General features: G+C 44.2%; 1 protein-coding gene across 1 annotated transcript in view; it reads left to right on the forward strand.

Moving 5' to 3' along the window:
• Positions 1-24,914, forward strand: part of LOC135057086 (uncharacterized) — a 220,000-nt gene that overhangs the window by 157,888 nt on the left and 37,198 nt on the right. The window contains 1 exon segment of the mRNA XM_063962985.1: positions 1,024-1,549. Within this exon segment, the coding sequence (XP_063819055.1) occupies positions 1,024-1,549 (526 nt within the window).

The following is a 24,914-nucleotide window of genomic DNA, read 5'->3' on the forward strand; positions in this document are numbered from 1 at the left end:
TTCAGCAACTAGTTACGTCGGCGATGGCCCGTTCTCGCCGACAAAACAGGTTGAATTGTCGGGAGAACGGGGATTCTCCGACGTAACTCTCCGGCGCGAGGCTGATTCCCGACAGAATCAGCCTCGCGCCGGCCGCGAGGCAGCACTTTTGTCAGGTTTTTTCTCTCATCCCCCGGGGATGAGAGAAGAATTCCCGACAATTGCAGGTAATTACTAGCTGAATTGAATAGCATCGGGAGCAAATTCCCGGCGCTATTCATTAGTTGCCGAATAGAATCGACCCCAGTGGTGCTTCCTAAGTGGACAGTTTGATTTCACAGAAGTGTGATAGACTTGGAGTTACATTGTGTTGTTTAAGTGTTCCCTTTATTTTTTCGAGCAGTGTGTGTGTGTGTGTGTGTGTATATATATATATATATATATATATATATATATACACACAGGTTAAGTATCCCATATCCAAATATTCCGAAATACAGACTTTTTTGAGTAAGATAGTGAAAACTTTTTTTTTTGATGGCTCAATGTACACAAACTTTGTTTAATACACAAAGTTATTAAAAATATTGTATTAAATTACCTTCAGGCTGTGTGTATAAGGTGTATATGAAACATAAATGCATTCTGTGCGTAGATTTAGGTCAAATCACCATGATATCTCATTATGGTATGCAATTATTCCAAACTACAGAAAAATCCGATATCCAAAATACCTCTGGTCTTAAGCATTTTGGATACGGGATACTCAACCTGTTTGTGTGTGTGTATATGTATATGTATGTATAAACGACACCTAAATATTTTATCTGAATTATATTAATTCCAATGTATTGCTTCACGAAAGTCAGGGGTACAAATAAGGCAACTGGAGCGGAAGGGGGAACCCAGCGAGATATGACTGAGAACCATTACACTGTATGGTCTGTACAGAGCTGTGTGTCTAATACTCTGATAGTCTCCTGATTACTCTGAGTAATGATGTCCAGCATTAATAAAGCATTCATTTATATATGGGTGATTTAGGGTGAAGATCTTACAAATATAAAAGGAGAAGAGACGTATGTGACTGATATGAAGGCAGAAGATACAGAGGGAGAAGAAGAGACGTATGTGACTGATATGAAGGCAGAAGATATAGAGGGAGAAGAAGAGACGTATGTGACTGATATGAAGGCAGAAGATATAGAGGGAGAAGAAGAGACGTATGTGACTGATATGAAGGCAGAAGATACAGAGGGAGAAGAAGAGACGTATGTGATTGATATGAAGGCAGAAGATACAGAGGGAGAAGAAGAGACATATGTGACTGATGTGAAGGCAGAAGATATAGAGGGAGAAGAAGAGACGTATGTGACTGATATGAAGGTAGAAGATATAGAGGGAGAAGAAGAGACGTATGTGACTGATATGAAGGCAGAAGATACAGAGGGAGAAGAAGAGACGTATGTGACTGATATGAAGGTAGAAGATATAGAGGGAGAAGAAGAGACATATGTGAGGGGTGATCAGCAGTGTAAGGAGGAGGAAATCCCTACAGATATCAGCACAGGTGAGTAATAAACACTTATTACAGAAGAGTAACATGTTCTCCTTGTTCAGTCACTACTACAGTCTCTTATCCTACACCCTCCTCTGCCAGTACAAACTAATGAGGAAAATGTAGTTTAATTGTATACACAATTGAAATCACATAGACATGAAGCAACATCTTCACAATCTACACATGTTTCGGAATCAGAGGACACTTCAGATGAGGACGCTGGTTCACCCCATTCTGAATCTGCATCTAGAGATGAGGAATATCTTACATCAGTAGATATACCTGAGTTAATTCATGCAGTGAAATTCATTCTGTCTTTAGAGGAGGCAGTAGAGCCCATGTTAAAATCTAAGGCTCCTGTGTTTAAATGTCCAAAAACCATTAAAGCAGAATTTCTAGATTCAGAGCAGCTGATGGAAATAATGCAAGAGGCATGGGTTACACCCAGTAAGAAATGTAAGATTCCTAGGAAATGGGGTTAATATTATCCTCTCCTCTCTGTGGACTGTTTGAAAAATCAACATTACCTCTGCCTTCAACAGCATTAAAAATGATGTAACAGACAGAAAGATTGATGGTTTTCTTTAAACTATTTTCTCTAAGGTCCTAGTGGATGCTGGGGACTCCGTAATGACCATGGGAATAGACGGGCTCCGCAGGAGACAGGGCACTTTAAGAAAGAATTTGGATACCTGTGTGCTCTGGCTCCTCCCTCTATGTCCCTCCTCCAGACCTCAGTTTGAATATGTGCCCAGACGAGCTGGGTGCTACTTAGTGAGCTCTCCTGAGCTTGCTAAAAAGAAAGTATTTTGTTAGGTTTTTTTATTTTCAGAGAGATCTGCTGGCAACAGACTCTCTGCTACGTGGGACTGAGGGGAGAGAAGCAGCCCTACTCACTGTAGATAGGTCCTGCTTCTTAGGCTACTGGACACCATTAGCTCCAGAGGGATCGTACACAGGATCGCACCCTTGGTCGTCCGATCTCGGAGCCGCGCCGCCGTCCCCCTCGCAGAGCCAGAAGACAGAAGCCGGTGTCAGAAGCAAGAAGACTTCGAAATCGGCGACAGAAGACTCTAGTCTTCATATGAGGTAGCGCACAGCACTGCAGCTGTGCGCCATTGCTACCACACTACACCCACATACTCTGGTAGAGTGCAGGGCGCAGGGGGGGGGCGCCCTGGGCAGCAATTAGAGACCTCTTGGCAAAAGTGGGCATATATACAGTTGGGCACTGTATATATGCATGTGCCCCCGCCATATTTTTGCACAAAATCGCGGGACAGAAGCCTGCCGCTGAGGGGGCAGGGCTTCTTCCTCAGCACTCACCAGCGCCATTTTCTCTCCACAGCTCCGCTGAGAGGAAGCTCCCCAGGCTCTCCCCTGCAGATTCACGTAGAAGAGGGTAAAAAGAGAGGGGGGGCACATAAATTTGGTGCAAAAACAGTATATACAGCAGCTACTGGGTTAACACTAAGTTACTGTGTGACTCCTGGGACATATAGCGCTGGGGTGTGTGCTGGCAAACTCTCTCTCTGTCTCTCCATAGGGCCTTGTGGGGGGTGGGGGAACTGACTTCAAATAGAGCATCCCGTGTGTGTGTGGTGTGTCGTTATGCTTGTGCGGCATGTTTGAAGAGGAAGGCTATGTGGAAGCAGAGCGGGAACAGATGAATGTGGGGTCGACGGCTCCGACACCGACACCCGATTGGATGGATATGTGGAAGGTTTTAAATGATAATGTTACTTCCTTGCATAAAAGGTTGGATAAAGCTGAAGCTTTGGGACAGCCGGGCTCTCAGCCCATGCCTGATCCTATGTCGCAGAGGCCGTCAGGGTCTCGGAAACGCCCAAATTGTTGACACAGATATCGACACGGATTCTGACTCCAGTGTCGATGGCGATGATGCAAAGTTACAGCCTAAAATGGCAAAAGCCATCCGTTACATGATTATAGCAATGAAAGATGTGTTGCACATCACAGAGGAAACTTCAGTCCCTGACAAGAGGGTTTATATGTATGGGGAAAAAAGGCAAGAGGTGATCTTTCTCCCTTCACATGAGTTAAATGAGTTATGTGAAAAGGCTTGGGAATCTCCAGATAAAAAACTGCAGATTTCCAAACTGATGCTTATGGCGTATCCTTTCCCGCCAACGGACAGGTTACGCTGGGAATCCTCTTCTAGGCTAGACAAAGCTTTAACACGCTTATCCAAGAGGGTAGCCCAGCCGTCACAGGATACGGCCACCCTAAAAGATGCTGCGGATAGGAAGCAGGAGGGTATCCTGAAGTCAGTTTACACACATTCAGGTACCTTACTAAGGCCGGAGATTGCGTCGGCCTGGATGTGTAGTGTTGTAGTAGCATGGACAGATACCTTATCTGAGGAACTTGATACCTTGGACAAGGATACTATATTGCTGACCCTGGGGCATATTAAGGACGCTGTCCTTTATATGAGAGATGCTCAAAGAGACATTAGCCTACTGGGCTCTAGAATAAATGCAATGTCGATTTCTGCCAGAAGGGTCCTGTGGACTCGGCAATGGACAGGAGATGCCGACTCAAAAAGGCACATGGAGGTTTTACCTTACAAGGGTGAGGAGTTGTTTGGGGAGGGTCTTTCGGACCTGGTCTCCACAGCTACTGCTGGAAAGTCCATTTTTTTGCCATATGTTTCCTCACAGCCTAAGAGAGCACCGTATTATCAAATGCAGTCCTTTCGATCACAAAAAGGCAAGAAAGTCCGAGGTGCGTTCTTTCTTGCCAGAGGCAGGGGTAGAGGAAAGAAGCTGCACAGTACAGCTAGTTCCCAGGAACAGAAGTCCTCCCCGGCTTCCACTAAATCCACCGCATGACGCTGGGGCCCCACAGGTGGAGCTAGGTCCGGTGGGGGCGCGTCTCCGAAATTTCAGCCACAAGTGGGTTCACTCCCGTTTGGATCCCTGGGCAAGTGCTGGTAAAGGTTCCCCTCCTTCAACAGGGAAGGGGTTACTATTCGACCATGTTTGTGGTACCGAAACCTGACGGTTCGGTCAGACCCATATTGAATTTAAAATCCTTGAACATATACCTGAAAGGGTTCAAGTTCAAGATGGAATCGCTCAGAGCGGTCATCGCAAGCCTGGAAGGGTGGGATTTTATGGTGTCTCTGGACATAAAGGATGCATTCCTTCATGTCCCCATTTATCCACCTCATCAGAAGTACCTCAGATGTGTGGTAGAGGATTGTCATTACCAATTCCAGACGTTGCCGTTTGGTCTCTGCACGGCACTGAGAATATTTACCAAGGTAATGGCGGAAATGATGGTGCTCCTGCGACGGCAAGGTGTCACAATTATCCCATATTTGGATGATCTCCTCATAAAGGCGAGGTCCAGAGAGCAGTTGCTGATCAGCGTGGCACGCTCTCGGGAAGTGTTACAACAGCACGGCTGGATTCTAAATATTCCAAAGTCGCAGTTGATTCCTACGACTCGTCTGCCCTTCCTGGGCATGATTCTGGACACAGGCCAGAAGAGGGTTTATCTCCCGATGGAGAAGGCTCAGGAGCTCATGACACTGGTCAGAGACTATTGAAACCAAAACAGGTGTCGGTGCATCACTGCACGCGAGTCCTGGGAAAGATGGTGGCTTCATATGAGGCCATTCCCTTCGGCAGGTTCCATGCGAGAACCTTTCAATGGGATCTGTTGGACAAGTGGTCCGGATCACATCTACAAATGCATCGGCTGATCACCCTGTCCCCCAGGGCCAGGGTGTCTCTTCTGTGGTGGCTGCAGAGTGCTCACCTTCTCGAGGGCCGCAGATTCGGCATTCAGGACTGGGTCCTGGTGACCACGGACGCAACCCTCTGAGGGTGGGGAGCAGTCACACAGAGAAGAAATTTCCAAGGTCTGTGGTCAAGTCAGGAGACTTGCCTTCACATCAACATCCTGGAACTAAGGGCAATATACAACGCCCTATGTCAAGCGGAGACCCTGCTTCGCGACCGATCGGTGCTGATTCAGTCAGACAACATCACCGCAGTGGCTCATGTAAACCGCCAAGGCGGCACAAGGAGCAGGGTGGCGATGGCGGAAGCCACCAGAATTCTTTGCTGGGCGGAGAATCACGTAAGTGCACTGTCAGCAGTGTTCATTCCGTGAGTGGACAACTGGGAAGCAGACTTCCTCAGCAGGCACGACCTCCACCAGGGAGAGTGAGGACTTCATCAATAAGTCTTCACGCAGATTGCAAGGCGGTGGGAACTGCCACAGGTGGACATGATGGCATCCCGCCTCAACAAAAAGCTACAGACCTTCAGGCGATAGCTGTAGACGCACTAGTGACACCGTGGGTGTTCCAGTCGGTTTATGTGTTTCCTCCTCTTCCTCTCATACCAAAGGTGCTGAGAATCATAAGAAAAGGAGGAGTGAGAACAATACTCATTGTTCCGGATTGGCCAAGAAGTACTTGGTATCCAGATCTGCAAGAAATGCTCACAGAGGACCCATGGCCTCTGCCTCTCAGACAGGACTTGTTGCAGCAGGGGCCCTGTCTGTTCCAAGATTTACCGCGGCGTGCGTTTGACGGCATGGCGGTTGAACGCCGGATCCTAGCAGAAAAAGGCATTCCGGATGAGGTTATTCCTACATGATAAAGGCTAGGAAGGATGTGACGGCTAAACATTATCACCGTATATGGCGAAAATATGTTGCTTGGTGTGAGGCCAGGAATGCCCCTACGGAGGAATTCCAGCTGGGCCGTTTCCTTCACTACCTACAGTCGGGAGTGACATTGGGCCTGAAATTGGGTTCCATTAGGGTCCAGATTTCGGCCTTATCCATTTTCTTTCAAAAAGAACTGGCTTCTCTTCCTGAAGTCCAGATGTTTGTAAAGGGAGTGCTGCATATTCAGTCCTCTTTTGTGCCTCCAGTGGCACCTTGGGATCTTTAATGTGGTGTTGAGTTTCCTGAAGTCACACTGGTTTGAGCCACTTAAAACCGTGGAGTTAAAATTTCTCACGTGGAAAGTGGTCATACTATTGGCCTTGGCTTCGGCTAGGCGTGTATCAGAATTAGCGGCTTTGTCACATAAAAGCCCCTATCTGGTGTTCCATGTGGACAGAGCAGAATTGCGGACCCGTCCACAATTCCTGCCTAAAGTGGTGTCATCTTTTCATATGAACCAACCCATTGTGGTGCCTGTGGCTACTCGTGACTTGGAGGATTCCGATTTACTGGATGTGGTCAGGGCTTTGAAAGTTTATGTAGCCAGAACGGCTAGGATCAGGAAAACTGAGTCGCTGTTTATCCTGTATGCAGCCAACAAGTTGGGTGCTCCTGCTTCAAAGCAAACTATTGCTCACTGGATCTGTAACACGATTCAGCCAGGCTCATTCTGCGGCTGGGTGCCGCTGCCAAAATCAGTAAAAGCCCACTCCACAAGGAAGGTGGGTTCTTCTTGGGCGGCTGCTCGAGGGGTCTCGGCATTACAGCTTTGCCGAGCAGCTACTTGGTCGGGTGCAAACACTTTTGCAAAGTTCTACAAGTTTGATACCCTGGCTGAGGAGGACCTTGTGTTTGCTCATTTGGTGCTGCAGAGTCATCCGCACTCTCCTGCCCGTTTGGGAGCTTTGGTATAATCCCCATGGCCCTTACGGAGTCCCCAGCATCCACTGGGACGTTAGAGAAAATAAGATTTTACTTACCGGTAAATCTATTTCTCGTAGTCCGTAGTGGATGCTGGGCGCCCGTCCCAAGTGCGGACTTCTTCTGCAATGCTTGTATATAGTTATTGCTTACATAAGGGTTATGTTATAGTTGCATCAGGGTTGATCTGATGCTCTATTATTATTCATACTGTTAACTGGGTAAGTTTATCACAAGTTATACGGTGTGATTGGTGTGGCTGGTATGAGTCTTGCCCTGGATTCCAAAATCCTTTCCTTGTACTATCAGCTCTTCCGGGCACAGTTTCTTTAACTGAGATCTGGAGGAGGGGGAGGAGCCAGAGCACATCAGTATCCAAATGCTTTCTTAAAGTGCCCTGTCTCCTGCAGAACCCGTCTATTCCCATGGTCCTTACGGAGTCCCCAGCATCCACTACGGACTACGAGAAATAGATTAACCAGTAAAGTAAAATCTTATTTTCTCCTTGACGGGGGCAGTTTCTAGTCCAGCTATGGCCACAGCTTGATGTTGTCTCGGAATCCAAGAATACAGAATTAAATAGCATTCATGTGTATGAAGCAGACTACAAAAAAGTGACGTTTCCTTCGACATATAAAGCTAAACCCAGATTTCGGGCTATCTGGTCCTTTTGGATCCAAGGTAATGCAAAGGGAAAGATTTACGGCAAACAGTCTCAGTGAGATAAATCTGGAAAGACTAAGAAACTTTGGGCAACCAGATGCCCGGTGTCTAAACTAGAAGACAATCCTTCAGCCTGATGGTATAGGCCTCCACCTGGGGGACCCCAGGGTGGGAGGCTGACTTCTATTTGGACAGGTTTGGCAGCAGTACACCTCAGTTACCTGGGAGCAAGAAGCAGTGTCTCACGGTTATGCTTTTTCCTTCAAGAAACACCCTCCTCAAAAATTCTTCTGTACCAGCCCATCTCCAGTGGAAACGAAGACCAGGGCACTACAAGAAGCAGTTAAAAAGTTGCTACAATCTGGAGTGTTAGTTCCGGTTCCGGCACAATGGGGACGAGGTTTCTATTCCAACCTGTTTCTAGCTAAGAAACAAAATGGGTCCTACCATCCATTCTGAATCTCAAAGCTCTGAACAAACATATTTGGGTTCCTCGATTCCTTATTGCCATTATCTTGGCAAAAGAGACGGGAGATTTTATGGTGTCCCTATATATTCAGTATTCTTACCTACATGTACCTATTGCACCTTCCCATCGGTACTATCTCAGGTTCGCTATCCTCCGGCAACATTTCCAGTTTCAGGCTCTACCCTTTGGACTGGCTACCGCTCCAAGAGTATTTACCAAGAATATGGTGGTGATAGCAGCTTATCTTCGTCGTCAGGGAATAAGGATTTTCACATATCTAGATGATTTGCTAATCCTGGCTCAGTCCCAGGAAACTCTGCAATGCCATCTTCAAGTGACAATAGCCAGTTTACAGGTTCACGACTGGCTCATAAATTGGGTGAAGTCCTCCTTAGGCCATTTATAATGGATGACGCATCTGGGGGTTATATTGGATACCAGTCTTATGAGAATCTACCTCTGAACAAAATATCCACAATGCAGATGAGGATTCTGGGGTTGCTACACAACTGGAGAGTATCCATCCATGCAGCAATGCGAGTTCTGGGATCGATGGTCTCGACCTTTGACATAGTAGAATATGCTCAATTCCATTCAAGGCCCCTTCAACATCTGATTCTCTCCAAATGGAACGGACAGCATCAGATGATAAAAACTCAGACTATACTTCTTCCTCAGGAAGTGTTTATCTGTTACTGGCTGCTGATTGTACAAAATGGGAAAACCCTCCTACTGTGGATTCTCATGTGATACGCTTGGTAAAGCGTTCCATTCTCCCTATTCCTAAAGCATCCTCCCTCAGTCACATACCTGATAGACAATTGGACATGTCTTAAGTCTTTATATGCACTTACAGGCGCCACTGCCAGATCTGCAACAACAACGGCCTGGGTGGCTAAAGCTATTGAAAACTGGGAGGATGCCCTTGAAAACCGTTTCCCTTCTGAGGTGACTAAGGAACAACTGTCACTAATTGCCAGCATCAGGGATGCCACCTATTACATTGGTAAGGCGGCTCTGATACAGCACTCCTGTCATCTAAGGTTTCAGCTGCTTCTGTAGTAGCCCCATGCATTGTTTGGCTTCATTCCTGGAAGGCGGACTCTGATGCTAAGAAAGCCGTGGAAGCACTTCCTTACACAGACAGATTTCTTTTTGGACAAGATTGTCAATAACCCGGCAACAGCTAAAATGGCTTGCCTACCCTCAGCCTCCTCTACATGGCCTCGGAATTTGTCCTTTCACCCTCAGGGTGAGGTCAGTGGTCAGACCTTCCCTAGACTGTCACATGCCACAAAGGCTTCTAAGAGCAAATCCAAACAGGCATGGATGACTAGACGTCCACCTACCAAACGAAAAGATAAACCATCAGCCTGACAGGGCGGGCCTCCCCTTGGGAGACCCAAGAGTAGGAGGTCAACTTCTTCAGTTCATCCAGGCTTTGCGTCAGATCACAATAGATGCCTGGGTGCAAGAAGAGGTCTCCTATGGGTACGCTTTCTCCTTCTGGAAGCGTCCTCCCAGACAGTACTTTCCTACCAGTCAACCAGCAGACCTCATCAAATCCAAGACACTATAGAGGGTCATTCAATCTGTACTACAGTCAGTCGTGATTATTCCTTTCTCGTGTCTCAACAAGGCCAGGGGTTCTATTCTATGTTCTTTTTGGTTCAGAAACCGAGTGGGTCTCATCGTCCCATACTCAATTTCAAATTACTGAACAAATATCTCAAGATGCCCATGTTTCATATGGAAACTCTCTGTTCCATTGTCCTGGCTATGCGACCTGGGGAATTTATGGTCTCCCTGGATATACAGGATGCTTACCGTACCTATAGCACCCTGTCATTACCAGTGCCTCCGGTTTGCTGTCTTATGTCACCATTTCCAGTTTCAAGCCCTACCCTTCGGCCTTTCCACAGCCCCCATGGTATTCACCAAATTTATGGCGGTGATGGCTGCTCACCTTCGGCAGCAGGGAATTCGGACACTCCCTTACTTTGATGACCTCCTCCTCCTGCTCCGGAGGTCCTCTCCAGGTGACCATGTCATTCCTTCACAGTCACCGTTGGCTGATCAACTGGGCTAAGTCCTCACTCATCCCATCTAAAAAGATCCTTCATCTCTGAGCTCTCCTGGATGTCCGAGTGCAATGCATCTTTCATCCTCCGTACAAGATTACAGCACTATAATTACGCATCCACAACTTTCTGTCCACTCCACGATGCAGACCCTTTGCTCCATGGTATCTGCATCTGACATGGTGGAATCCGCCCAATTCCACTCTAGACCTCTACAAAACTCGATATCCCAATTTCTATGGTCACCCAAAGGGCCTCAGCTTTTTCTTTAATAGTTTGTATTAAAATAGTTTCCTGCAGCGGGGTACACTGGTATTCCAAAGGTAATAACTTTGGTGTGTAGAGTTGGATCTTGATCCGAGGCATCAACAGGCTAAAGCTTTGACTGCTCCCAGGATGCACTGCCGCCTCTATAGCCCCGCCTCCAGGCACTGGAGCTCAGTTTGTAAGTTGGTGTCTGCAGTGCAAGTCACTAACAGGTGGGGCTGCGCTAGGCAGCCCTGATGAGATCTTTTTCAAGAAGACTTCAAGGGCCGCAGCACTTTATATGTCATTTTGACATACTGTGCTGCGGCTCCATCACCTCCCCAGCAGCACTGCATACTCCCGCGCCCTGGTTGCCGGGTACTTGCAGTGGAGGCGCTTCGGTCATCAGGCACATTCCCGCTGCTGCTCTCCTGGATCACGTGGCTGCACTTCAGGGAGGACGTAAGAGGGGGGGACCCGCTGAAATCGCGATCCGGTCGCGGCCCCAGGAGATGGACCGCTCCACTGGCATGGACACTGTGGCCCTGCAGGGACCCCACTATATCCACCAGGGCAGCGAGCACAGGTCGGATTTACTAAAATCCATTTGTCATAGGCTCCATAGTACCCGGTGGTGAAGTCCAGCAGAGGGGATAAGGTGCTGACCTGTAGCCCCTCCCCCAGCACCAGGCACCATCTACAGCAGATGTTCCCGCCCTGGAGCTGCATCTCTCTCTCCCTTACTCCCTGCCAGCGTTTGGCGCCATTACACAGAGCTGCGCTGATCTCCGGGCCTGCAGGGCTCTGTCTCCTCTGTAAAGCCACCTGTCTCATCAGCACTGCATTTACAAGACATTTAAGTATTCTACATGTCGTTTAGACAGTGTAGTTAAGAACAAGTTCATTACTATATGATTATTTAGTACAAGTATTCTGTGATATACATCGTGTTTACTGTGCATTGTATACATACATATCTATATGTAGTATTACTAGTCCAGTGCAGTTTTATTGTTATATGTAATAATTTCTGCATTGTACATGTGACTGTGTGTGCCTATAGCTGCTGTGTGGTTTCTATTCCATATATCACACATATTGCTATAACTGTATTCTGTACCCTGGGGGGGACAAGTGCATCAGGGTCTCATATACCGTATAGTGTCCCACAGGATATACTGTTTTGTATTTTTCACTGTGTGTTTGTCATCTCACACCGCTTAAATACTCTGCTTGTGTTCTGCATTTGCGGTCATAACACAGGGGGTTATTCACTGGTACTGTGTTTGTCTGGCTATATTGTACGGTTACGCCCTAAGGCTACATTCCCAATAATGTCTGCTACACAGGGCGGGAAATCCGCGGACGCTCCTGCATCGTGCAGTGCTGATGTCACGGTTTTACCTGAGGAAAAGATTTCAGCTGAGGGTTCAGGTACTGGGTGCTCTGCACCTTCCTGTCAGCCCGTAGCCCCTGTGGCAAATCAAGATCCACCTTGGGCTGCTTTTTCAAATATGCTGACTACGCTTGTAACCATCCTGTGCCATTACAGCCACATACTGTCCCTGTAGTTAATCCACCATGGGCGGATACTCTGTCAACTCAGTTACAGCAACTGAATTGGTCCCTGGTTAAACAAAAACCTAACCCTCGCCCTACTGGGACCAAGGGGTCATCTAAGCAGGCCATTTCTTCCTCACAATCCACTAATATTTCGGATGATTTTTCCGATGAAGATGGGGAATATACTTATCCATCAGATGCTGATACAGCTGATGGCAGCCAAGGCATCTACTACGTCTATCCTGGCTCACCGGATTCTGTGGTTACTGTCCTGGTTGGTGGACCTGGACTCTAAAAAGACCTTGGAGGTGCTACCTTTTTAAAGGAAATATACTATTTGGGGAGGATCTGAACAAGATTGTGACTGACTTGGCGTCTGCCAAGACTGCGTTTCTCCCAAGTACTAATACTTCGGCACAGAAGGCTAAGAGTACCACTTTTCGTTCCTTTCGACATCCAGGTAAAGCAGAGGCTCGTACTTCTAAAGGCTCGTACTTCTAAAACCTTTAAGCCCAAACCTTTACGTTCTTGGGCCGCCCGTCAGCCTGCTTCTAAACCAGACAAGCCTGCTGCATGACGGGGCGGGCCTTCCCAAGGGGGAACCCAGGGTGGGAGGCCGACTTCTGCAGTTCCGGTACCTCTGTCTCAGAGAGGCAGGGGATACTATTTGACGCTGTTTCTGGTTCCAAAGCCGAATGGATCCTCCCGGCCTATAATCAACCTCAAATGTTTGAACAAATTTGTCAGGGTATCCAAATTCTGTATGAAAATTCTGCGCTATATTGTACTGGCTTTGGAACCCAAGGATTATATGGTATCCCCGGACATACAGGATGCTTACCTACACATACCTATTGCCGTGTCGCATCAGCAATATCTGTGGTTTGCTATTTGCAACCTACATTATCAATTCCAAGCATTGCCTTTCGGACTGACCACGACTCCTCGGATCTTCACCAAGGTCATGGCTTTCATGACTGCTATTCTTCGCTGTCAGGGTATCAGGATCCTGCCCTATCTGGATGACTTGTTGATCCTGGCGAACTCCCCAAAGGTTCTCCATCATGTTGAACCGACGGTCGGTCCAATTCCTGCAAGCCCACGGGTGGCTCATCAACTGGAAGAAATCCTCGTTGGTCCCTGCTCAGAGCATGATGCACCTGGGGGCGTTACTGGACACACACAACCAATGTTTGTTCTTGTCTTCAGAGAATGTCCTGAAACCTCAGGACAGAAGCAGATGCTTCTTCTCTCGCCCAAGAATGTCGATACACTCGGTGATGCAAGTATGGTGCATCATGGTGTCGGCTTCTGACATGGCAGAGTACGCTCAATTTCATTGCCGCCCTCTGCAGAGGTTAATCCTTTCCAAGTGGGACGGCCTGCCTCACCGGATCAGGTCTCAAATTATCTGTTTGACTCCTTAGGTCCATCTGTCACTGAGCTGGTGGCTACAAGGCCAACAATTGAGCAGGGGTCGTCCCTTCTGGATCTCCAACTGGGTCCCCCTAACGACGAATGCCAGTCTGCGGGGTTGGGGCAACACTCTCTTCAGGGTCGGGGGACCAGGGAGGACTCTCCTCCCGATAAATATTCTGGAATTGCGGGCAGTGTTCAATGGGCTGAAACTTACCCTGCCTGTGGTACAGAACAGGCCTGTTCAAGTACAGTCAGACAACGCCACCATGGTGGCGTACATAAATCATCAAGGCGGCACTCCAAAGCCGCATGGCAATGAAATTAATGCATGGAAGTGTCCAAAATCCTTCAATGGGCGGAACGCTATCTGCCAGCCATAGCGGCAGTGTTCATTCCGGGAGTCCTCAACTGGGAAGCAGACTTCCTCAGTGGTCAGGACGTACACACCAGAGAGTGGAGTCTTCATCTGGAAGTCTCCAACTCCTAGTGGACATGTGGGACCTACCAGATGTAGACCTGATGGCATCTCAACACAATCACAAGGTTCCAGTCTTCGGAGCAAGGACAAGGGATCCTCAAGCAGCATTTGTGGACACACTGGCAATTTCATGGAACTTTGGGCTGCCATATGTGTTCCCTCCGGTGTTTATTCTGCCCTGGGTGATACGGAAGTTCAAGCAAGAAGGTGGAATACTTCTAGTCGCTCAAGCATGGCTCAGACAGCATTGGTTCTCAGACCTGCAGGGTCTCTCGATAGAGCGTCCTCTTCTACTTTCTCAACACCCAGACCTCCTCATTCAGGGCCCTTGTGTCTATCAGGACCTGGCACGACTGGCTTTGACGACGTTGCTCTTGAAGCTTCACTCCTGAGGGCCAAAGGATTCTCTGAGGCGGTCGTTCAAACTATGTTGAAAGCCCGTAAACAGGCTTCGGCTTGGATTTATTATAGGGTCTGGAATTCTTACTTCACCTGGTGTGCTGTTAAGAATTACGATGCATAGAAGTTCAGTACTGCCAGATTTTTGGCTTTTCTACAACAAGGCCTAGACTTAGGCCTTCGTTTTGCCTCCATCAAGGTTCATATATCTGCCTTGTCGGTGTGGTTTCAGAGAAAAATTGCGTCTCTTCCTGACGTTCATACTTTCACTCAGGGTTTTTTTAGCTTCAGCCTCCCTATGTCTCTCCTGTGGCACCATGGGATCTGTCTGTTGTTTTGAATGCCCTGCAAGAGTCTCCATTTGAACCTCTTGAGTCAGTGGACCTTAAATGCCTTATGCGTAAGGTTGTTCTTCTGTTGGCTATTGCCTCTGCTAGGAGGGTGTCAGACTTGGGGTGGACGACAGGACAAAGCACCTTTCTGATTTTTCACCGTGACCGTGCAGTTCTTAGAACTCGCCCTGGTTATCTACCTAAGGTGGTTTCATCTTTCCACCTTAATCAGGAGATTGGTTCCAGCCTTTATTTCTCCTGGTTTGTCCTCCAAAGAGCGGTCTTTGGATGTGGTATGGGCTCTCCGTATCTATGTGGAGAGGACTGCCTCCATCAGGAGGTCAGACTCTCTTTTTGTCATTTTCGGTTTACACAAACGTGGCTGGCCTGCAAATAAGCAAACTTTGGCCAGATGGATTAGAATGGTGATTGCACAAGTTTATGCGCAGGCTGGGCTCACAGCTCCTGCTGCTATTAAGCCCCATTCTACTTTGGTCTGTTGGACCTTTTTGGGCTGCCCGCCGTGACGCGTCCTCGGAACAATTGTGCAAGGCGGCTACGTGGTCCTCAGTGAACACGTTCATAAGGTTCTATGCCTTTGATACTTCCACCTCCCTGGATGCTTCCTTTGGACGCCGGGTTCTTGTGCCCGCTACAGTGCGTCCCCTCCCATGAGGAACTGCTTTAGGACATCCCCGATGTTATTCCCTGTGGCATACCGGTGTACCCCACTGCAGTGCCTGGAGGCGGGGCAGTGCATCCCGGGAACAGTCGAAGCTTTAGCCTGTTGGTGCCTCGGATCAAGATCAAACTGTACACCCCAATGTTATTCCCTGTGGAAACCAGTGTACCTCGCAGAAAGAGATTTAACAATGGTAAGTCTTTCCATAATTCTCCTTTTCTTTTTTTACATACATTGCTGTGCCTCCTTAGATTCTTCACATTCTGTCCTTTCTAAATAAAGTATATCCTGGTATAGGTATGTCCCAGTAATGATTTTCATTGCACCTTGACTCTGTAATAGCCACAATATCTAGACCATCCCTTGTAATTATTGAAATGAGTTTGGGGATTTTATATCCTAAGCTCCTAGCATTTGCACACATAGCTCTTAGAGTTAGGTTTGTGCTTCTTCTGTTCCTAGCTATGTTCATCTCTCTGCCTATGTTTATTTGGTTTTGATCTGAATTATCTTCTGTTGCTGTGGATATGCTTCTTATTCCCTTTGACTGCAGAACCAATACATTTGGGTTGGGGGAACAGGTCGCCTTATTCCTATTTGGTTCACTGCCCCATCTGTTAGTTTAAATAGTTCCTGATAAAGCATCCAAACTGTTTACTTAGTACTCTCATTCCCCTTGAAGATGGGTGCGGGCCATCACTTTTTTATAGGCTCCTATGACTGTGACATATCAATCTAAATCTCTCCTCATCTTTTATGGCCATGAGTTCAGCATTAGCCAGGTCATTTGTCCCTAGGCGCACAATGACATCCACCTCCCCATCTTTTCTTGCTGCCTTCACTATTTTTAGCCTGCGCTCTTTATCCCTTGCAGCTGTGGCTCCAGGTAAGCACCTTACTTGTTTCTCTAATTCATTACCATTTCCCAGGTGTACTCCTGTAATAATGGAATCTAGAAGTGCAGTCCTTTTTTGAAGATATAATTTTCCCGTTCCTATTCCTTTTCCTGTAGTTAGTTGAAGTCCCCTTATCCTCCTGTTCTGTATTACATATATCAGTTGTATCTTCCAGCCCTGCAAGAGCAGCATATGAGTTTTGCAGTGTCACATCTTATGGAAGATATCTGTGTCCATCTGGAAGTCTCTGCCTTTCAGAGCCCACAGTCGTCCAGGCAGAATGTCTTCTGGTGGCTCTCTGAGGTAGTGGTGGCCTCAAGGACACAGACATCCTACATATCCCAGCATGCAGCTTAGCTATCTCCTCCTGCAGCAGAGAGAATTGCTCACAGATTGGACAGCAGCTGAGCCTCCAGAATGTCTCCCGCAAACCAAATGCATCACATCCCATGCACGGCACTAGCCCAAACATTGTATCAGATGCTAATGGTATTGCCAATATGTGCGTATTATACCTCACCTGATCTGTATTATATCTCACCTGATCTGTATTATATCTCACCTGATCTGTATTATATCTCACCTGCCCTGTATTATATCTCACCTGATCTGTATTATATCTCACCTGATCTGTATTGTATCTCATATTATTTTATTGTATTTACAAGAAGAGAAGAAAGACTCTATGTTGGGGCACTCTTAATCAAAAATTAGACATCTAAAACGTAACTTTTAATAATTATATATAAAAATTAATTAAAGTGACATGGTTTATAAGTTTATACAAAACAATTATGTCAATTTTGACAAAATAAATATAGTAATGAACGCCTTGGTGAAAAATATTTGTAGTAAAATGAAAGATGGTCTATCTGTAAGATATAACAAATTATATATTTTTAGATCCCAACAGGAGATGTGCTTTGGTTACCTCCGCGTTATGATTGCTTTCAAGTGAAAAAGAGAGGGGGGTCAATATAATATGACAAATTAAATAAATTAAATAATTAAATAATTAAATAATTAAATAATTGAAATGTTGCCTATAAGGGTTACTTTACACCTACTGCTCTATGTTTAGGCAGCCGTGTACCCAGAAAGGCTTTTACTGGGTAAATATGGTATCATTCGACTTATGCTACAAGCAAAGAAGTCTATAAATGATGGATATGTGCTGACAAAGCAGAATGTGTATAATAAAGAAATCTGTTAATAGAAGTAATTTATGCAGAGTAGAATATTACATATATACTTTATTAGGTAAGAGGACCCTGAATTAAATAGTAAGAAAAGATTAGGTAAAGAAAAAAGAAGATGAGGTTATGAGAGGGGGTGTCTTACTTCTGCTGTTCAGCTGGGTTGTTTACTGCACCTGGTGTTCGCTGCTGGTCCCCCACGCAGTTACTGACCAGGCCTGCCACAGATTTGCTTCCAAGATCGAACGGGATCAGGCGTATCCTGTGGAGTATGGCCGTAATCTGCTGAATGAGAGAGTATGACTACCAAGATGCTTCTGCTGTCCAGGTTAGTGGATGAGAGAGCATGAAAATTGTAGACTGTATATTTGGGAGAACATATGGAAATAATTTTATGCTAATATTGCTGATAGAACATGTACTTTCAATGATCTCTTTACAATTATTGGCCTATAATAGATTGATTTCCAATTTGTACAGTGAAGAGTACTATTGATTACACATAGATGCACATTATCACAGTAAATGGTGAAGAGAAATTTGAGAACAAAATAGCTTAATGAGTATAAAGCATAAAAATGCTGATAAACAGAGAGGTACTTGAAAGGTGATAGTTAAATATTGCTTAATGATCACATAGATGTATCACTAGTAAATGTCAATAAAATAAGATTATTAGTATGCAAAAAAAAGGTACATTTATCTTGTTTTGCTTTGTAACAGACATGTGCCTCTAATATAGAGGTTAGGCTATCACCTGGTTAAGAAAAGGAATGCATAGTTGTACTAAGGATATTATACTCTCACAACCAATTGATGCATATATTCACATAGCTTAGTAACCAAGAAGCATTTTTTTAAATGATAGCAGTTGGGAGAAAGATGTTTAAGGATCTTGTTGCCCAAAAAGGGCGCTTACTAGACCAAAGTGTTCCTTCTCTGGGGGTGGGCTGCGCAGTCCCACTGAATCCCACTTAGTAAACCAGACGGACCGTTTCACCTTTAGGATAGGCTTGTTTACTGGTGATTTGTAAGGCTAAAAATGAGGGTATATATAAGGTAATATTAATTACCTAAATGGCCGCCGGTGATTAGAGAGAACGCGGCGTCTCATTGCGGCGGTTCCGGAAATGACGTAGCGGCTGGGGCCGGTTCCGGAAATGACGTAGCGGCTAGGGCCGTAGTCATAGGAACGCAATGCGTTCCACCGCTCACAGCCGTGACATTCGGCTGTTTGAAGGGAGATACACTGCCCAGTAGCGTCTGACGTATGACGCTCGTTTAGGGGGCGGAATGTCTGAGTCGGGTGGTCGTCATGGATACTGAAATGCTGTTGACGGCTGGTTACATTAGGCGAGGGGGAGGCTGATACGATAATAATTGGGATGTGGATATAATAATAAAAATAAAAAGCAGAGGCGAGTGGAGATGTATAGAGACGTTTGATCCAATATTGAAAGTTAAATAGATAATAAGAATAAGAAAAAGAAAAAAAGGCCTGAAACTATGTGGGTATATATTGGCTGTTGATAGTGTGCCCTGTAATTAAGCTGAGATAAAAACAGGAAAATGCTTGTAATAGCATAGCTTAAGAGTAAAGAGAAATACTAAATAATGACAGAAGTGATAAGAAAATTTAAATAAGAGAAAGATATATTATTAAAAATAAATAGGATATAAATAACAATATTAATAATTATAATAATAATAATAATAATGATAATAATAATGGTAATAATAATAATGATAGTAATAATAATAATAATAATAGCAAAAATTGTAGCTGTGTAGAGAAAATGATCACTACATATAATAGAAAGCTGATACTAAGGGAAAATATTCCTTAATATATATGTATATTGGAATAGATATTGTGATTATCATGAAAGGTTTATGTGAAAGTGATGATTGTGATGAGAGATATATATATATATATATATATATATATATATTTAATATTAAAAGAAGAGTGGAATTGTGAGCTATATATACGTGAAAGGGGGTGACTGTAAGTGACAAATTAATAATAAATATTATTATGTATGGGCTGGTATCTTTAAGGAGGGATGACAAGGGTTATTAATATGTGTATGGTGAGTATGGCCTTAGAGTGTCCTGTGAGGGTGGCCAATAGTGAGATTGGTTGTGCACAATAGGGATAAGTGTGGATGCACAGGCCGCAAGGGCTAGTTTGTGAGGTAAGTGATAAGAGAGGAGACAATTGGTATAATGATTGGATAATTTATGTGGTATGCATAAAGGAAGATATGTGGGTAACTTAAAGGGAGCCAAAAAGTATTAAGCTTTTGAAATTTATATGGTTTTTAATGGTATGATTATATGAAAACCCCATAATTAATGTATTCATTGAGACCATGGGGTGTCAGACTGTTGAGGTTGTAGGTCCATTCTGATTCTCTTTTAAGGAGTTGCTGGGTTAGGTCTCCTCCTCGTATTCCCAGTTTAATTTGTTCTAGGCCGAAAGCTGTCATTTCTTTAGGATTGCTCTTGTGATGATGGTGAAAATGTCTAGCCACTGATGTTAATTTTCTCATCTTGGCAATATCCGTGGCACTGTTTCTTATGGTGCCTGCGTGTTCTAGAATCCGAAGCTTCAATTTTCTAGTTGTCATCCCTACGTACCGAAGTCCACAAGTACAAACAAGGCAATAGACCACCCCTGTTGAGTTGCAGTTGAGGAACTGGTTGATATTCCTTATGTTTCCATATCTGTCTTTGATGCTGGTGGTTTTTGTCATAAGAGTGCATGCTTTGCATTCCCCGCATGGGTAAGATCCCTTGATGGTCTGTGGTCGTATGGGATGATTGAAGAAATGGCTAGAAACTAGGTGATCTTTTAAATTACTTGAGCGTCTCCAGCTCATGGAGGGTTTGATCTCAAGATTTTTCGATAGATCATCATCTAGAAAGAGTACTGGCCAATGTTTTTCAATGGAGTCTCTAATTTCCTTCCATTCTCTGCAGAATGTTCCTACGAATCTCAATTTGTTGTCTGATGTGGATTTCTCTCCCTCTTTCTGTCTACCGGAAAAAATTAGCGAGTTCCTTGTTGTTGATAAGGTTTGTTGTTTTGCTTTTTTGATAGATCTGCCACTGTATCCTCTTTCTTTAAGTCTGAATGAAAGTTCATCACATTTTTCCTTGAAAGTGGTAGTGTCCGAACAGTTTCTCCTTAGACGTAAAAATTCCCCTTTGGGGATGTTTTCAACTGTCGGTGGGAAATGAGCACTAGTCTGATGGAGTACACTATTGGAGGCTGTGGCTTTGCGGAATAGTTTAGTGTGCACCTGTCCCGTCATGTCTTTATACACAGTGAGATCCAAAAATGGAATGGATACTTCACTTATGTGGTGGGTTAGTTTCAAATTCAGGTTGTTATGGTTTAATATATCGATAAATTCTAAGAGAGATGTTTTATCTCCTTCCCATATCATGAAGATATCGTCGATATATCTCCACCACACCGTAATGAATTGTGTGTATATCTCATTTTTTGGGTTGTGCACCATCTCTCTCTCCCACCAGCCTAGGTATAAATTGGCATAGGTGGGGGCACAAGCTGCCCCCATTGCAGTGCCCCTAATTTGGAGGAAAAAGCGGTCATTGAACGTGAAGTAATTTCTTGTCAGGACAAAAGTTAGGAGTTGAATCAAGAAGTCGTTGAATTCGTTCTGTCCCTCCATGTCCAAGAAGTATTTCACCGCCCGTAGTCCAGCTTCATGATCTATACTGGTATATAGGGATTCAACGTCCAAAGTCACCAACAGATGTTTCTCTTCTAATTTGACATCGTGAAGTCTCTGTAGTACATCCATTGTATCCTTTAGATAGGATGGAAGCGTTAGGACATGCTTCCTCAGGTGGAGATCTAGGAAGGTGCTTGATTTTTCCAAAAGCCCATCTTGCCCAGATACAATTGGTCTACCTGGTGGTGTGGTGATGTTTTTGTGAACTTTGGGCAAGAGGTACAGTGTGGGAGTCTTAGGATTGGTGGGTAATAGATATTTGAATTCATGATTTGTAATTGTACCTGTTGATTGCGCATTATTTAGAATTCTCTTCAATTCTGTTGTGTATTTTTCTGTTGGATTGAAAAATACTGGCTTGTAGCAGTCTTGATCTCCTAGTTGCCTCATCGCTTCCTTGATATACATATCTGCCGGCCATATTACAATATTTCCTCCTTTGTCCGAGGGTTTTATGACAATATCTTTCCATGATCTGATTTCTGTGAGTGCTTGTCTTTCTTGTTTGTTGAGGTTGTCTGTTCTGTTAATCCTGATTTTAGATTTCTTGTGTATATGATCAAGATCTCTAGAGATGAGTTCCTGAAAGACTCTCTTATTTCTGGGCAGATGTTCTCTGTTGGAAAAAAGGTTGATTTTAACTTACACTTTGGTCTGGTTGTTTGGCCTTGGTTCTCTAGTTGAAGTTCTTCTAGAATGGCTATGGCTTCCTGGTCTTCTGCCGTGATCGTTGGGTCCTCTATGGTGTAGTCTATTATTGTTCTGTCGTCTCCTTTTTTGGCAAAAAATTTCTTAAGTAAGAGTTTGCGGCCAAAGAGTTTAAGGTCCTTTTCCCATTGAAATCTATTGAGTGATTTCATTGGTGAAAATGACAAGCCTTTCCCGAGTACCATGATGTGATCTTCTGTGAGTTGTTTAGTTGAGAGATTGATGACCTTTAAATTGGAGTTCTCCTGTCTGTTTTCTGGTAGTATCGGGTGGGATATCGGGGTGTCCAGTCTGGCTCGTCCCTGGGGTCTCTTCTTGCTCCTGCGCGTCTTTCTCCTGGTCGTAACTTGGATCTTCCTCTTCTCCGGGTAACCCCTAAAAAAGAAGACGTAGGTCCCATGTTCTTACCAGTGTCCATATTCGCATATCGGTATGGTTCCCGAGTTGTATTATTGGAGTCTGAGAAGTATTCACCTCCAGAGGAGTCCGCCTCTGAAGATGAGTTTTCCTCATAGGTGTGCTCATAGTTTCCTCTATGACTAGGTTCCCGTTCCCTTCTTGTGGTGGGTTTTTTCCAATTGAAGACATTTCCTTCTTGGAAGTCTCTTACATCCCTTGCAAATTTATTCCGTTTTCGGTCTATGATCCTTTGCTCGTATGGTACCAGATCTTTTTGGATTTTCTCGAAGGTCTGTTGAAAGTTTGTCTCTTTTTCCCATTTCTCAAGGTTTTTCCCTAGATCATCAATTTCTTTTTCGACAGCATTTAATGTGAGATGACTATGTTTTACCAGGACCGCCATCAGATCCTGTGCACATTTCATAAGTGCCCCTTCCCATTCTGCTGTGAGGTTCTCCGTTATTAGAGGGAAAGCCGGGAAGATTTTTGGTCGGAGACCTCTAGGAGTAATTTTGTTCTTGGCATAGCTTTCCAGGGTTTTGATATCCCAGGTAGCTCGTGTTCTCTTCTGGAGACAAGACCTTAGTTTATTTAGTTCTTGTTGCCAATCTTTGTTTTCCAAAATCGGGATGCCCGTGTTGGAGAAGATATCTTCACTATCATTCAGCGTGGAAGTTTTGCGACTTAGTTCATTCCGTAAATTAAAGGCGGCCATTGTGAGAAAAAGGAATGTTAGGTATGTCACTTAGGGTGGGATATAACTGGGGAATTAATGGTGAGTTGATTGATGTCTAAAACCGTGCAGGAACAAGAAACTGAATTTAATCAGAGTAGAGCTAAGATAAATCTTATAGGGATAGTTCCGCAACAGGTTATTCGTGCAGACCTAGACCTAAAAAGGGTTCTTGGTCTGTGACCGACTTTAAACTGATGATGTACACAGAGTGTGACAATTACTAGTCGGTGGTGCTCCCAGAGTCAGTAATTTTAAGGTATTTACAAGAAGAGAAGAAAGACTCTATGTTGGGGCACTCTTAATCAAAAATTAGACATCTAAAACGTAACTTTTAATAATTATATATAAAAATTAATTAAAGTGACATGGTTTATAAGTTTATACAAAACAATTATGTCAATTTTGACAAAATAAATATAGTAATGAACGCCTTGGTGAAAAATATTTGTAGTAAAATGAAAGATGGTCTATCTGTAAGATATAACAAATTATATATTTTTAGATCCCAACAGGAGATGTGCTTTGGTTACCTCCGCGTTATGATTGCTTTCAAGTGAAAAAGAGAGGGGGGTCAATATAATATGACAAATTAAATAAATTAAATAATTAAATAATTAAATAATTGAAATGTTGCCTATAAGGGTTACTTTACACCTACTGCTCTATGTTTAGGCAGCCGTGTACCCAGAAAGGCTTTTACTGGGTAAATATGGTATCATTCGACTTATGCTACAAGCAAAGAAGTCTATAAATGATGGATATGTGCTGACAAAGCAGAATGTGTATAATAAAGAAATCTGTTAATAGAAGTAATTTATGCAGAGTAGAATATTACATATATACTTTATTAGGTAAGAGGACCCTGAATTAAATAGTAAGAAAAGATTAGGTAAAGAAAAAAGAAGATGAGGTTATGAGAGGGGGTGTCTTCTGCTGTTCAGCTGGGTTGTTTACTGCACCTGGTGTTCGCTGCTGGTCCCCCACGCAGTTACTGACCAGGCCTGCCACAGATTTGCTTCCAAGATCGAACGGGATCAGGCGTATCCTGTGGAGTATGGCCGTAATCTGCTGAATGAGAGAGTATGACTACCAAGATGCTTCTGCTGTCCAGGTTAGTGGATGAGAGAGCATGAAAATTGTAGACTGTATATTTGGGAGAACATATGGAAATAATTTTATGCTAATATTGCTGATAGAACATGTACTTTCAATGATCTCTTTACAATTATTGGCCTATAATAGATTGATTTCCAATTTGTACAGTGAAGAGTACTATTGATTACACATAGATGCACATTATCACAGTAAATGGTGAAGAGAAATTTGAGAACAAAATAGCTTAATGAGTATAAAGCATAAAAATGCTGATAAACAGAGAGGTACTTGAAAGGTGATAGTTAAATATTGCTTAATGATCACATAGATGTATCACTAGTAAATGTCAATAAAATAAGATTATTAGTATGCAAAAAAAAGGTACATTTATCTTGTTTTGCTTTGTAACAGACATGTGCCTCTAATATAGAGGTTAGGCTATCACCTGGTTAAGAAAAGGAATGCATAGTTGTACTAAGGATATTATACTCTCACAACCAATTGATGCATATATTCACATAGCTTAGTAACCAAGAAGCATTTTTTTAAATGATAGCAGTTGGGAGAAAGATGTTTAAGGATCTTGTTGCCCAAAAAGGGCGCTTACTAGACCA

Source organism: Pseudophryne corroboree, chromosome 3 (genome assembly GCF_028390025.1).
Source record: "Pseudophryne corroboree isolate aPseCor3 chromosome 3, aPseCor3.hap2, whole genome shotgun sequence".
NCBI classification, from domain to species: domain Eukaryota; kingdom Metazoa; phylum Chordata; class Amphibia; order Anura; family Myobatrachidae; genus Pseudophryne; species Pseudophryne corroboree.